At 44.2% G+C, this 12,502-nt stretch overlaps 1 protein-coding gene across 2 annotated transcripts in view; it reads left to right on the top strand.

Moving 5' to 3' along the window:
* pik3c2g (phosphatidylinositol-4-phosphate 3-kinase catalytic subunit type 2 gamma) overlaps positions 1-12,502 on the top strand; it is a 57,792-nt gene that overhangs the window by 42,072 nt on the left and 3,218 nt on the right. For both annotated transcript variants that reach the window (XM_084409114.1, XM_084409115.1), the window contains 2 exons: positions 1,676-1,850; positions 2,616-2,734. In XM_084409114.1, coding sequence (XP_084265240.1) covers positions 1,676-1,850; positions 2,616-2,734 — 294 coding nt within the window. The remainder of the gene's footprint in view (positions 1-1,675; positions 1,851-2,615; positions 2,735-12,502) is intronic.

Below are 12,502 nucleotides of genomic sequence, written 5' to 3' on the forward strand. Positions count from 1 at the left end.
TGTTATCTCAGAATAAACCCGACAGGGTGATCAGGATAAGGTCTTCATCAGCCTGAAGGGGGTTTATTCTGATATAACACACACACACACACACACACACACACACACACACACACACACCTAAAGGGGGTTTATTCTGAGATAACACACACACACACACACACACACACACACACACACACACACACACACACACACACACCTGAAGGGGGTTTATTCTGAGATAACACACACACACACACACACACACACCTGAAGGGGTTTATTCTGAGATAACACACACACACACACACACACCTGAAGGGGGTTTATTCTGAGATAACACACACACACACACACACACACACACACACCTGAAGGGGATTTATTCTGAGATAACACACACACACACACACACACACACACACACACACCTGAAGGGGGTTTATTCTGAGATAACACACACACACACACACACACCTGAAGGGGGTTTATTCTGAGATAACACACACACACACACACACACACACACCTGAAGGGGTTTATTCTGAAATAACACACACACACACACACCTGAAGGGGGTTTATTCTGAGATAACACACACACACACACACACACACCTGAAGGGGGTTTATTCTGAGATAACACACACACACACACACACACACACACCTGAAGGGGGTTTATTCTGAGATAACACACACACACACACACACACCTGAAGGGGTTTATTCTGAAATAACACACACACACACACACACACACACACACACACACCTGAAGGGGTTTATTCTGAAATAACACACACACACACACACACACACCTGAAGGGGGTTTATTCTGAGATAACACACACACACACACACACACCTGAAGGGGGTTTATTCTGAGATAACACACACACACACACACACACACCTGAAGGGGGTTTATTCTGAGATAACACACACACACACACACACACACACACACACCTGAAGGGGGTTTATTCTGAGATAACACACACACACACACACACCTGAAGGGGGTTTATTCTGAGATAACACACACACACACACACACACACACACACACACACCTGAAGGGGTTTATTCTGAGATAACAACCGGCTCGATGTACATTATCCCGCTTATTACACGGATACTTGCCACATCAGTAAATAGTTAGACACAAAATATTGATCTGAGTTGAAATATTTTATTAGGTGTTTAAACGCAAAGCTTCCGCGGAGAGATCAGTTTCAGCGGCAAGATCAAACTAGACGGATATTTATATATAGTGCTGCTGACTTTAGTGACCCGGATGAGCCTGTGTTTCTGTTTTCAGTGGTTGTTATCTGGGAATAATTGACCAATCAGAATCAAGCATTCCACAGAGCTGTGAAATAACTAACGTTAACTAATGCGACCTTATTGTAAAGTGTCACACATGTGAGTTTATAGGGCCTTAAATATGAATATAGCAGAAGGAGAGTTTGCGGTATGTGGATTTTTCATGTTTATTTTAAATATCTGATCATGATTTCAGTAGGTCTTTACACATCTGTAAGAACATGTTCTCTTCTCACACCACAATTTCATTCCTGTGCAAAAAAGGCCGGCCGAACCTGAGGCCTTCAACACAATTATCCTGCTGCCCTTTGAGTGTTTGTGGAGGTTCTACTTTTTTAGGACTAGATTTTATTTTCTGTTTCAGAAAGATTAAGGAGAGCATGGAGAGTTTCCCTGTGAAGTTAAACTTCCTGATCCACAATATGGTGCAGTTTTCCTCCGGCAGACGTTCGGAGCCGCTGACTGACAGCCGGATCTCCAACACATCCAACATCCAGCAGGCCGTGATCCAGAAATACAGCGGCAGCGGCAAAGATGTGGTGAGATTCCTTCAGGAAGACCTTCAAGAAGAGGATTGAATGAAGAGTGGATGAAAAGAAATTCAGTGAAGAGTATTCAACTGTGCTGTTAATCTTTTGAACTAAAAATAAGATTCTCTGATAAGGCAGTCATACTTCAGTTTATGGTTGCGTAATCTTGGCTTATAATGACAAGTATACAGAAAAGTCCAAGTATATTTGGGCAGTAAATATTTTTTTTCACACACATTGTCTTCTTTCAGGTCCTCCAGCATGTTTTACATACTATCTCATTAACGTATATGTTCAAATATAGAGTAATATTGTTAGTTTTACTAATGTAGATAATGTTTACAAATGAAACGGTAACTCTTTACAATAGGGTTCATTAGTTAACATTAGTTAGCATGAACTAATAATGAACTGCATGTTTACAGCATTTATTAATCTAATGTCCACATTTACTAATACTTTATTAAAATCTTGGTAACATTAGTTAATGCACTGTGAACTAACATGAACAAACAATGAACAGCTTTATTTGTATTAAGTAACATTAACAAAAATGTATAAATACTGTAACAAATGTATTGTTCATGGTTAGTTCATGTTAGTTAATACATTAACTAATGTTAACTAATGAAACCTTACTGTAATGTGTTACCAATAAACAGGGAAGGCTGTGTTTGTGTAGTAAAGCGAAGTGAGAAGTGTTCGGGTTCGAGCCTTCACAGACAGATGAACTCTAGCAGACATCTAATGACAGCAATGCTTCTCCTCTGTCAGACGTACGAGCTGAAGCTGACCATCGAGGACGGTTTCGTCATCAGTCACAAGAGCTTTGCTCAGTTCGAGACGCTCCACAAGCTGCTTCAGAAGCACTTCATCGAGTCCACACTGCCCAAGTAAGATTCTGTTTGCACAGCCGGCCCGAGGAGGTGTGTGTGAGTTCAGTCAGTGAGTGTGTGAGTGCAGTGAAGTGAGTGAGTGAGTGAGGCGGAGTGAATGAGTGAGGCAGAGTGAATGAGTGTGAGTGTGAGTGTGAGTGAGTTCAGTGAATGAGTGTGAGTGAGTGAGTTCAGTCAGTGAGTGCAGTGAAGTGAGTTGAGTGAGTGAGTGAGTGAGTGAGTGAGTGAGTGAGTGAGTGAGTGAGTGAGTTCAGTGAGTGAGTGAGTGAGTGAGTGAGTGAGTGAGTGAGTTGAGTGAGTTGAGTGAGTGAGTGAGTGAGTGAGTGAGTGAGTGAGTGAGTGAGTGCAGTGAGTGAGTGAGTGAGTGAGTGAGTGAGTTCAGTGAGTGAGTGAGTGAGTGAGTGAGTTGAGTGAGTTGAGTGAGTTGAGTGAGTGAGTTGAGTCAGTGAGGTAGTGAGGTAGTGAGTGAGTGAGTGAGTGAGTGAGTGAGTGAGTGAGTGAGTGAGTGAGTTTGAATTTGAGTTCAGTGAGTGAGTAAGTTCTGAGTTTGAATTTGAGTTCAGTGAGTGAGTAAGTTCAGTGAGTGAGTGAGTGAGTGAGTGAGTGAGTGAGTAAGTTCAGTGAGTGAGTGAGTGAGTGAGTAAGTTCAGTGAGTGAGTAAGTTGAGTGAGTGAGTGAGTGAGTGAATTTGAATTTGAGTTCAGTGAGTGAGTAAGTTCAGTGAGTGAGTGAGTGAGTGAGTGAGTAAGTTCAGTGAGTGAGTGAGTGAGTAAGTTCAGTGAGTGAGTGAGTGAGTGAGTGAGTGAGTGAGTGAGTGAGTGAGTGAGTGAGTGAGTAAGTTCAGTGAGTGAGTGAGTGAGTGAGTGAGTGAGTGAGTAAGTTGAGTGAGTGAGTGAGTGAGTGAGTGAGTGAGTGAATTTGAATTTGAGTTCAGTGAGTGAGTAAGTTCAGTGAGTGAGTGAGTGAGTAAGTTCAGTGAGTGAGTGAGTGAGTGAGTGAGTGAGTGAGTGAGTGAGTGAGTGAGTGAGTGAGTGAGTGAGTAAGTTCAGTGAGTGAGTGAGTGAGTGAGTGAGTGAGTGAGTGAGTGAATTTGAATTTGAGTTCAGTGAGTGAGTAAGTTCAGTGAGTGAGTGAGTAAGTTCAGTGAGTGAGTGAGTGAGTGAGTAAGTTCAGTGAGTGAGTGAGTGAGTGAGTGAGTGAGTAAGTTCAGTGAGTGAGTGAGTGAGTGAGTGAGTAAGTTCAGTGAGTGAGTGAGTGAGTGAGTGAGTGAGTGAGTGAGTGAGTGAGTGAGTGAGTAAGTTCTGAGTTTGAATTTGAGTTCAGTGAGTGAGTAAGTTCAGTGAGTGAGTGAGTGAGTGAGTGAGTAAGTTCAGTGAGTGAGTGAGTGAGTAAGTTCAGTGAGTGAGTAAGTTCAGTGAGTGAGTGAGTGAGTGAATTTGAATTTGAGTTCAGTGAGTGAGTAAGTTCAGTGAGTGAGTGAGTGAGTGAGTGAGTAAGTTCAGTGAGTGAGTGAGTGAGTAAGTTCAGTGAGTGAGTGAGTGAGTGAGTGAGTGAGTGAGTGAGTGAGTGAGTGAGTGAGTGAGTGAGTGAGTGAGTGAGTGAGTGAGTGAGTGAGTAAGTTCAGTGAGTGAGTGAGTGAGTGAGTAAGTTCAGTGAGTAAGTTCAGTGAGTGAGTGAGTGAGTGAGTGAGTGAGTGAGTGAGTGAGTGAGTGAGTGAGTGAGTGAATTTGAATTTGAGTTCAGTGAGTGAGTAAGTTCAGTGAGTGAGTGAGTGAGTAAGTTCAGTGAGTGAGTGAGTGAGTGAGTGAGTAAGTTCAGTGAGTGAGTGAGTGAGTGAGTGAGTGAGTAAGTTCAGTGAGTGAGTGAGTGAGTGAGTGAATTTGAATTTGAGTTCAGTGAGTGAGTAAGTTCAGTGAGTGAGTGAGTGAGTGAGTGAATTTGAATTTGAGTTCAGTGAGTGAGTAAGTTCAGTGAGTGAGTGAGTAAGTTCAGTGAGTGAGTGAGTGAGTGAGTGAGTAAGTTCAGTGAGTGAGTGAGTGAGTGAGTGAGTGAGTAAGTTCAGTGAGTGAGTGAGTGAGTGAGTGAGTGAGTGAGTGAGTGAGTGAGTGAGTGAATTTGAATTTGAGTTCAGTGAGTGAGTAAGTTCAGTGAGTAAGTTCAGTGAGTGAGTGAGTAAGTTCAGTGAGTGAGTGAGTGAGTGAGTAAGTTCAGTGAGTGAGTGAGTGAGTGAGTGAGTGAGTAAGTTCAGTGAGTGAGTGAGTGAGTGAGTAAGTTCAGTGAGTGAGTGAGTGAGTGAGTGAGTGAGTGAGTGAGTGAGTGAGTGAATTTGAATTTGAGTTCAGTGAGTGAGTAAGTTCAGTGAGTAAGTTCAGTGAGTGAGTGAGTAAGTTCAGTGAGTGAGTGAGTGAGTTCAGTGAGTGAGTGAGTGAGTAAGTTCAGTGAGTGAGTGAGTGAGTGAGTAAGTTCAGTGAGTGAGTGAGTGAGTAAGTTCAGTGAGTGAGTGAGTGAGTAAGTTCAGTGAGTGAGTGAGTGAGTAAGTTCAGTCAGTGAGTGAGTGAGTGAGTGAGTGAGTGAGTGAGTGAATTTGAATTTGAGTTCAGTGAGTGAGTAAGTTCAGTGAGTAAGTTCAGTGAGTGAGTGAGTGAGTGAGTTCAGTGAGTGAGTGAGTGAGTAAGTTCAGTGAGTGAGTGAGTGAGTGAGTGAGTGAGTGAGTAAGTTCAGTCAGTCAGTGAGTGAGTGAGTGAGTGAGTGAGTGAGTTCAGTCAGTGAGTGAGTTGAGTTGAGTAAGTGAGTTGAGTGAGTAAGTTCAGTGAGTAAGTTCAGTGAGTGAGTGAGTGAGTAAGTTCAGTGAGTGAGTGAGTGAGTGAGTGAGTAAGTTCAGTGAGTGAGTGAGTGAGTGAGTGAGTGAGTGAGTGAGTGAGTGAGTGAGTGAGTGAGTAAGTTCTGAGTTTGAATTTGAGTTCAGTGAGTGAGTAAGTTCAGTGAGTGAGTGAGTGAGTGAGTGAGTGAGTGAGTGAGTGAGTAAGTTCAGTGAGTGAGTGAGTGAGTAAGTTCAGTGAGTGAGTAAGTTCAGTGAGTGAGTGAGTGAGTGAATTTGAATTTGAGTTCAGTGAGTAAGTTCAGTGAGTGAGTGAGTGAGTGAGTGAGTAAGTTCAGTGAGTGAGTGAGTGAGTGAGTGAGTAAGTTCAGTGAGTGAGTGAGTGAGTGAGTGAGTGAGTGAGTGAGTGAGTGAGTGAGTAAGTTCAGTGAGTGAGTGAGTGAGTGAGTAAGTTCAGTGAGTAAGTTCAGTGAGTGAGTGAGTGAGTGAGTGAGTGAGTGAGTGAGTGAGTGAGTGAATTTGAATTTGAGTTCAGTGAGTGAGTAAGTTCAGTGAGTGAGTGAGTGAGTAAGTTCAGTGAGTGAGTGAGTGAGTGAGTGAGTAAGTTCAGTGAGTGAGTGAGTGAGTGAGTGAGTGAGTAAGTTCAGTGAGTGAGTGAGTGAGTGAGTGAATTTGAATTTGAGTTCAGTGAGTGAGTAAGTTCAGTGAGTGAGTGAGTGAGTGAATTTGAATTTGAGTTCAGTGAGTGAGTAAGTTCAGTGAGTGAGTGAGTAAGTTCAGTGAGTGAGTGAGTGAGTGAGTGAGTAAGTTCAGTGAGTGAGTGAGTGAGTGAGTGAGTGAGTGAGTAAGTTCAGTGAGTGAGTGAGTGAGTGAGTGAGTGAGTGAGTGAGTGAGTGAATTTGAATTTGAGTTCAGTGAGTGAGTAAGTTCAGTGAGTAAGTTCAGTGAGTGAGTGAGTAAGTTCAGTGAGTGAGTGAGTGAGTGAGTGAGTAAGTTCAGTGAGTGAGTGAGTGAGTGAGTGAGTAAGTTCAGTGAGTGAGTGAGTGAGTGAGTAAGTTCAGTGAGTGAGTGAGTGAGTGAGTGAGTGAGTGAGTGAGTGAGTGAGTGAGTGAATTTGAATTTGAGTTCAGTGAGTGAGTAAGTTCAGTGAGTAAGTTCAGTGAGTGAGTGAGTAAGTTCAGTGAGTGAGTGAGTGAGTTCAGTGAGTGAGTGAGTGAGTAAGTTCAGTGAGTGAGTGAGTGAGTGAGTAAGTTCAGTGAGTGAGTGAGTGAGTGAGTGAGTAAGTTCAGTGAGTGAGTGAGTGAGTGAGTGAGTAAGTTCAGTGAGTGAGTGAGTGAGTGAGTGAGTGAGTGAGTGAGTGAGTGAGTGAGTGAGTGAGTGAGTAAGTTCAGTGAGTGAGTGAGTGAGTGAGTAAGTTCAGTGAGTAAGTTCAGTGAGTGAGTGAGTGAGTGAGTGAGTGAGTGAGTGAGTGAGTGAGTGAATTTGAATTTGAGTTCAGTGAGTGAGTAAGTTCAGTGAGTGAGTGAGTGAGTAAGTTCAGTGAGTGAGTGAGTGAGTGAGTGAGTAAGTTCAGTGAGTGAGTGAGTGAGTGAGTGAGTGAGTAAGTTCAGTGAGTGAGTGAGTGAGTGAGTGAATTTGAATTTGAGTTCAGTGAGTGAGTAAGTTCAGTGAGTGAGTGAGTGAGTGAATTTGAATTTGAGTTCAGTGAGTGAGTAAGTTCAGTGAGTGAGTGAGTAAGTTCAGTGAGTGAGTGAGTGAGTGAGTGAGTAAGTTCAGTGAGTGAGTGAGTGAGTGAGTGAGTGAGTGAGTAAGTTCAGTGAGTGAGTGAGTGAGTGAGTGAGTGAGTGAGTGAGTGAGTGAGTGAATTTGAATTTGAGTTCAGTGAGTGAGTAAGTTCAGTGAGTAAGTTCAGTGAGTGAGTGAGTAAGTTCAGTGAGTGAGTGAGTGAGTGAGTGAGTAAGTTCAGTGAGTGAGTGAGTGAGTGAGTGAGTAAGTTCAGTGAGTGAGTGAGTGAGTGAGTAAGTTCAGTGAGTGAGTGAGTGAGTGAGTGAGTGAGTGAGTGAGTGAGTGAGTGAGTGAATTTGAATTTGAGTTCAGTGAGTGAGTAAGTTCAGTGAGTAAGTTCAGTGAGTGAGTGAGTAAGTTCAGTGAGTGAGTGAGTGAGTTCAGTGAGTGAGTGAGTGAGTAAGTTCAGTGAGTGAGTGAGTGAGTGAGTAAGTTCAGTGAGTGAGTGAGTGAGTAAGTTCAGTGAGTGAGTGAGTGAGTAAGTTCAGTGAGTGAGTGAGTGAGTAAGTTCAGTCAGTGAGTGAGTGAGTGAGTGAGTGAGTGAGTGAGTGAGTGAGTGAATTTGAATTTGAGTTCAGTGAGTGAGTAAGTTCAGTGAGTAAGTTCAGTGAGTGAGTGAGTGAGTTCAGTGAGTGAGTGAGTGAGTAAGTTCAGTGAGTGAGTGAGTGAGTGAGTGAGTAAGTTCAGTCAGTCAGTGAGTGAGTGAGTGAGTGAGTGAGTGAGTGAGTGAGTGAGTTCAGTCAGTGAGTGAGTTGAGTTGAGTAAGTGAGTTGAGTGAGTAAGTTCAGTGAGTAAGTTCAGTGAGTGAGTGAGTGAGTAAGTTCAGTGAGTGAGTGAGTGAGTGAGTGAGTGAGTGAGTGAGTGAGTAAGTTCAGTGAGTGAGTGAGTGAGTGAGTGAGTGAGTGAGTGAGTGAGTGAGTGAGTAAGTTCAGTCAGTGAGTGCAGTGAGTGAGTGAGTGAGTGAGTGAGTGAGTGAGTGAGTGAGTGAGTGAGTGAGTGAGTGAGTGGAGTGAGTGAGTGAGGTGAGTTGAGTGAGTGAGTGAGTTCAGTCAGTGAGTGAGTGAGTGAGTTCAGTCAGTGAGTTCAGTCAGTGAGTTCAGTGAGTGAGTGAGTGAGTGAGTGAGTTCAGTCAGTGAGTTCAGTCAGTGAGTGAGTGAGTGAGTTGAGTGAGTGAGTTGAGTGAGTGAGTTCAGTGAGTGAGTTCAGTCAGTGAGTGAGTGAGTTCAGTCAGTGAGTGAGTGAGTTCAGTCAGTGAGTTCAGTCAGTGAGTGAGGTGAGTGAGTGAGTGAGTGAGTGAGTGAGTGAGTGAGTTCAGTGAGTGAGTGAGTGAGTGAGTGAGTGAGTGAGTTCAGTCAGTGAGTGAGTTGAGTGAGTGAGTGAGTGAGTTCAGTGAGTGAGTTCAGTCAGTGAGTGAGTGAGTTCAGTCAGTGAGTGAGTTGAGTGAGTGAGTGAGTTCAGTCAGTGAGTTGAGTGAGTGAGTGAGTGAGTTCAGTGAGTGAGTTCAGTCAGTGAGTTGAGTGAGTGAGTGAGTGAGTTCAGTGAGTGAGTTCAGTCAGTGAGTGAGTTCAGTCAGTGAGTGAGTGAGTTCAGTCAGTGAGTGAGTTGAGTGAGTGAGTGAGTGAGTTCAGTGGGTGAGTTCAGTCAGTGAGTGAGTGAGTTCAGTCAGTGAGTTCAGTCAGTGAGTGAGTTGAGTGAGTGAGTGAGTGAGTTCAGTCAGTGAGTTCAGTCAGTGAGTGAGTTGAGTGAGTGAGTTGAGTGAGTGAGTGAGTTCAGTGAGTGAGTTCAGTCAGTGAGTTGAGTGAGTGAGTGAGTGAGTGAGTGAGTGAGTTCAGTCAGTGAGTGAGTTCAGTCAGTGAGTGAGTTCAGTCAGTGAGTGAGTTCAGTCAGTGAGTGAGTTCAGTCAGTGAGTGAGTTGAGTGAGTGAGTGAGTTCAGTCAGTGAGTTCAGTCAGTGAGTGAGTTGAGTGAGTGAGTGAGTGAGTGAGTTCAGTCAGTGAGTTCAGTCAGTGAGTGAGTTGAGTGAGTGAGTGAGTTCAGTGAGTGAGTTCAGTCAGTGAGTGAGTTCAGTCAGTGAGTTCAGTCAGTGAGTGAGTGAGTGAGTGAGTTCAGTGAGTGAGTTCAGTCAGTGAGTTGAGTGAGTTGAGTGAGTGAGTGAGTGAGTGAGTGAGTGAGTGAGTGAGTTCAGTCAGTGAGTTCAGTCAGTGAGTTCAGTCAGTGAGTTGAGTGAGTGAGTGAGTGAGTTCAGTGAGTGAGTGAGTGAGTGAGTGAGTGAGTGAGTGAAGTGTGTGAGTGAGTGAGTGAGTGAGTTCAGTCAGTGAGTGAGTTGAGTGAGTGAGTGCAGTGAGTGAGTGCAATATAAAGCTCTCCTCGCCAATGAAACCTCAGCAGAACCTCATCCTCTGAACACACTCGCTCTCCAACTCGTCCATCAGACTATACTCCCCATCAACCCCAAACCTATCATTAACCAAATCCACAAACATCTAAAAGTCACTCATGATGAATCACTAAAAGCACATTTTGCCCTCCAGAATAAACTCCAATGTTACTCGACCCTCAATAGAGCCACTAAATTGGCCAGTTATCTATTTATTAAACATTTTAAAGAAAGACAAATCCTCTCCAAATACAGATTAAGTGACCATGATCTAGAGATAGATAGAGGAAGACATAGACAAACATGGACAGAGAGAGAGCAGAGGATCTGTAGACACTGTGACCTACAGCACATCGAGGATGAGGAACACTTTCTGCTCTTCTGCTCCAGATACACCAGTATAAGAGAAACCTTTCTGCCCAGATTTGAAATCTTGATTCCATCGTTCTTTGAACTGAGTGACGCTGAGAAAATGTTCTTCTTACTCGGAGAAGATGATAGTACAGCTGCACTAGCGGCTAAATATGTGTTAGCTATTCACAACGCCAGAGTCAGCTAATTCTCTAGAGAGACCCACTGTATTTATTCATTTATTAGGATAGATAGTGTTTATTTATCTATTTATTTATATTGACTATGCTACATATGACATGATCTATACATATATGTTTTGTTTGTTTGTTTTATTATTTATATATAATATGTTCATGCTTTGGCAACATTGTGTTACACAGTCATGCTAATAAAGCTCATTTGAATTGAAATTTGAATTGAATTGAATTGAGTGAGTGCAGTGAGTGTGTGATTGAGTGAGTGAGTGAGTTGAGTGAGTGTGTGAGTGAGTGTGAGTTCAGTGAGTGTGAGTCAGTGAGTGTGAGTTCAGTGAGTGTGAGTTCAGTGAGTGTGAGTTCAGTGAGTGTGAGTTCAGTGAGTGTGAGTTCAGTGAGTGTGAGTTCAGTGAGTGTGAGTTCAGTGAGTGAGTGGAGTGAGTGAGTTCAGTGAGTGTGAGTGAAGTGAGTGAGTTAGTGAGTGAGTTCAGTCAATGAGTGCTGTGAGAGTGAGTGAGTGAGTGAGTGAGTGAGTGAGTGAGTGAGTGAGTGTGAGTGTGAGTGAGTGAGTGAGTGTGAGTGAGTGAGTGTGAGTGAGTTCAGTCAATGAGTGCAGAGAGTGTAGTGGAGTTGAGTGGGTGAGTGAGTGAGTTCAGTGGGTGAGTGAGTTCAGTGGGTGAGTGAGTTCAGTGGGTGAGTGAGTTCCAGTGAGTGAGTTTCAGTGAGTGTGAGTTCAGTGAGTGAGTGTGAGTGAGTTCAGTGAGTGAGTGAGTGAGTGAGTGAGTGAGTGAGTGAGTGAGTGTGAGTGAGTGAGTTCAGTCAGTGAGTGCAGTGAGTGAGTGTGAGTGAGTGAGTTCTGTGAGTGTGAGAGTGAGTTCAGTGAGTGACTGAGTGAGTGACTGAGTGAGTGAGTGAAGTGAGTGTGAGTTCAGTGAGTGTGAGTTTCAGTGAGTGAGTTCAGTGAGTGTGAGTTTCAGTGAGTGAGTGAGTGTGAGTGAGTGAGTTCAGTGAGAGTGAGTGTGAGTGAGTGAGTTCAGTGAGTGAGTGAGTGAGTGAGTGAGTGAGTGAGAGTAGTGAGTGTAAGTGCAGTGAAGTGAGTGAGTGAGTTCAATGAGTTCAGTGAGTGAGTGAGTGAGTGAGTTCAGTGGGTGAGTGAGTTCAGTGAGAGTGAGTGAGTGAGTGAGTGAGTTCAGTGGGTGAGTGAGTTCAGTGGGTGAGTGAGTTCAGTGGGTGAGTGAGTGAGTGAGTGAGTGAGTGAGTGAGTGGGTGAGTGAGTGAGTTCAGTGGGTGAGTGAGTTCAGTGAGTGTGAGTTTCAGTGAGTGAGTGAGTGAGTGTGAGTGAGTGAGTGAGTGAGTGTGAGTGAGTGAGTTGAGTGAGTGAGTGAGTGAGTGAGTGAGTGAGTGTGTGAGTGTGTGAGTTCAGTGGGTGAGTGAGTGTGAGTGAGTTCTGTGAGTGAGTGAGTGAGTGAGTGAGTGAGTGAGTGAGTGAGTGTGTGAGTTCAGTGGGTGAGTGAGTGTGAGTGAGTTCTGTGAGTGAGTGAGTTGAGTGAGTGAGTGAGTGAGTGGGTGAGTGAGTTCAGTGGGTGAGTGAGTTCAGTGAGAGTGAGTGAGTGTGAGTGAGTGAGTGAGTGAGTGAGTGAGTGAGTTCAGTGAGTGAGTTCAGTGGGTGAGTGTGTGTGAGTGAGTTCAGTGAGTGAGTGAGTGAGTGTGAGTGAGTTCAGTGAGTGTGTGTGAGTGAGTTCAGTGAGTGAGTGAGTGAGTGAGTGAGTTCAGTGGGTGAGTGAGTTCAGTGGGTGAGTGAGTTCAGTGGGTGAGTGAGTTCAGTGAGTGTGAGTTTCAGTGAGTGAGTGAGTGAGAGTGAGTGAGTGAGTGAGTGTGTGAGTTCAGTGGGTGAGTGAGTTCAGTGGGTGAGTGAGTGTGAGTTTCAGTGAGTGAGTGAGTGAGTGTGAGTGAGTTGAGTGAGTTGAGTGAGTGAGTGAGTGAGTGAGTGAGTGAGTGAGTGAGTGAGTGAGTGAGTGAGTGTGTGAGTTCAGTGGGTGAGTGAGTTCAGTGGGTGAGTGAGTTCAGTGAGTGAGTGAGTGTGAGTGAGTGAGTTCAGTGAGTGAGTGAGAGTAGTGAGTGTAAGTGCAGTGAAGTGAGTGAGTGAGTTCAATGAGTTCAGTGAGTGAGTGAGTGAGTGAGTGAGTTCAGTGGGTGAGTGAGTTCAGTGAGTGTGAGTTTCAGTGAGTGAGTGAGTGA

Source organism: Rutilus rutilus, assembly GCF_951802725.1.
Source record: "Rutilus rutilus genome assembly, chromosome: 5".
Taxonomy (NCBI): Eukaryota; Metazoa; Chordata; class Actinopteri; order Cypriniformes; family Leuciscidae; genus Rutilus; species Rutilus rutilus.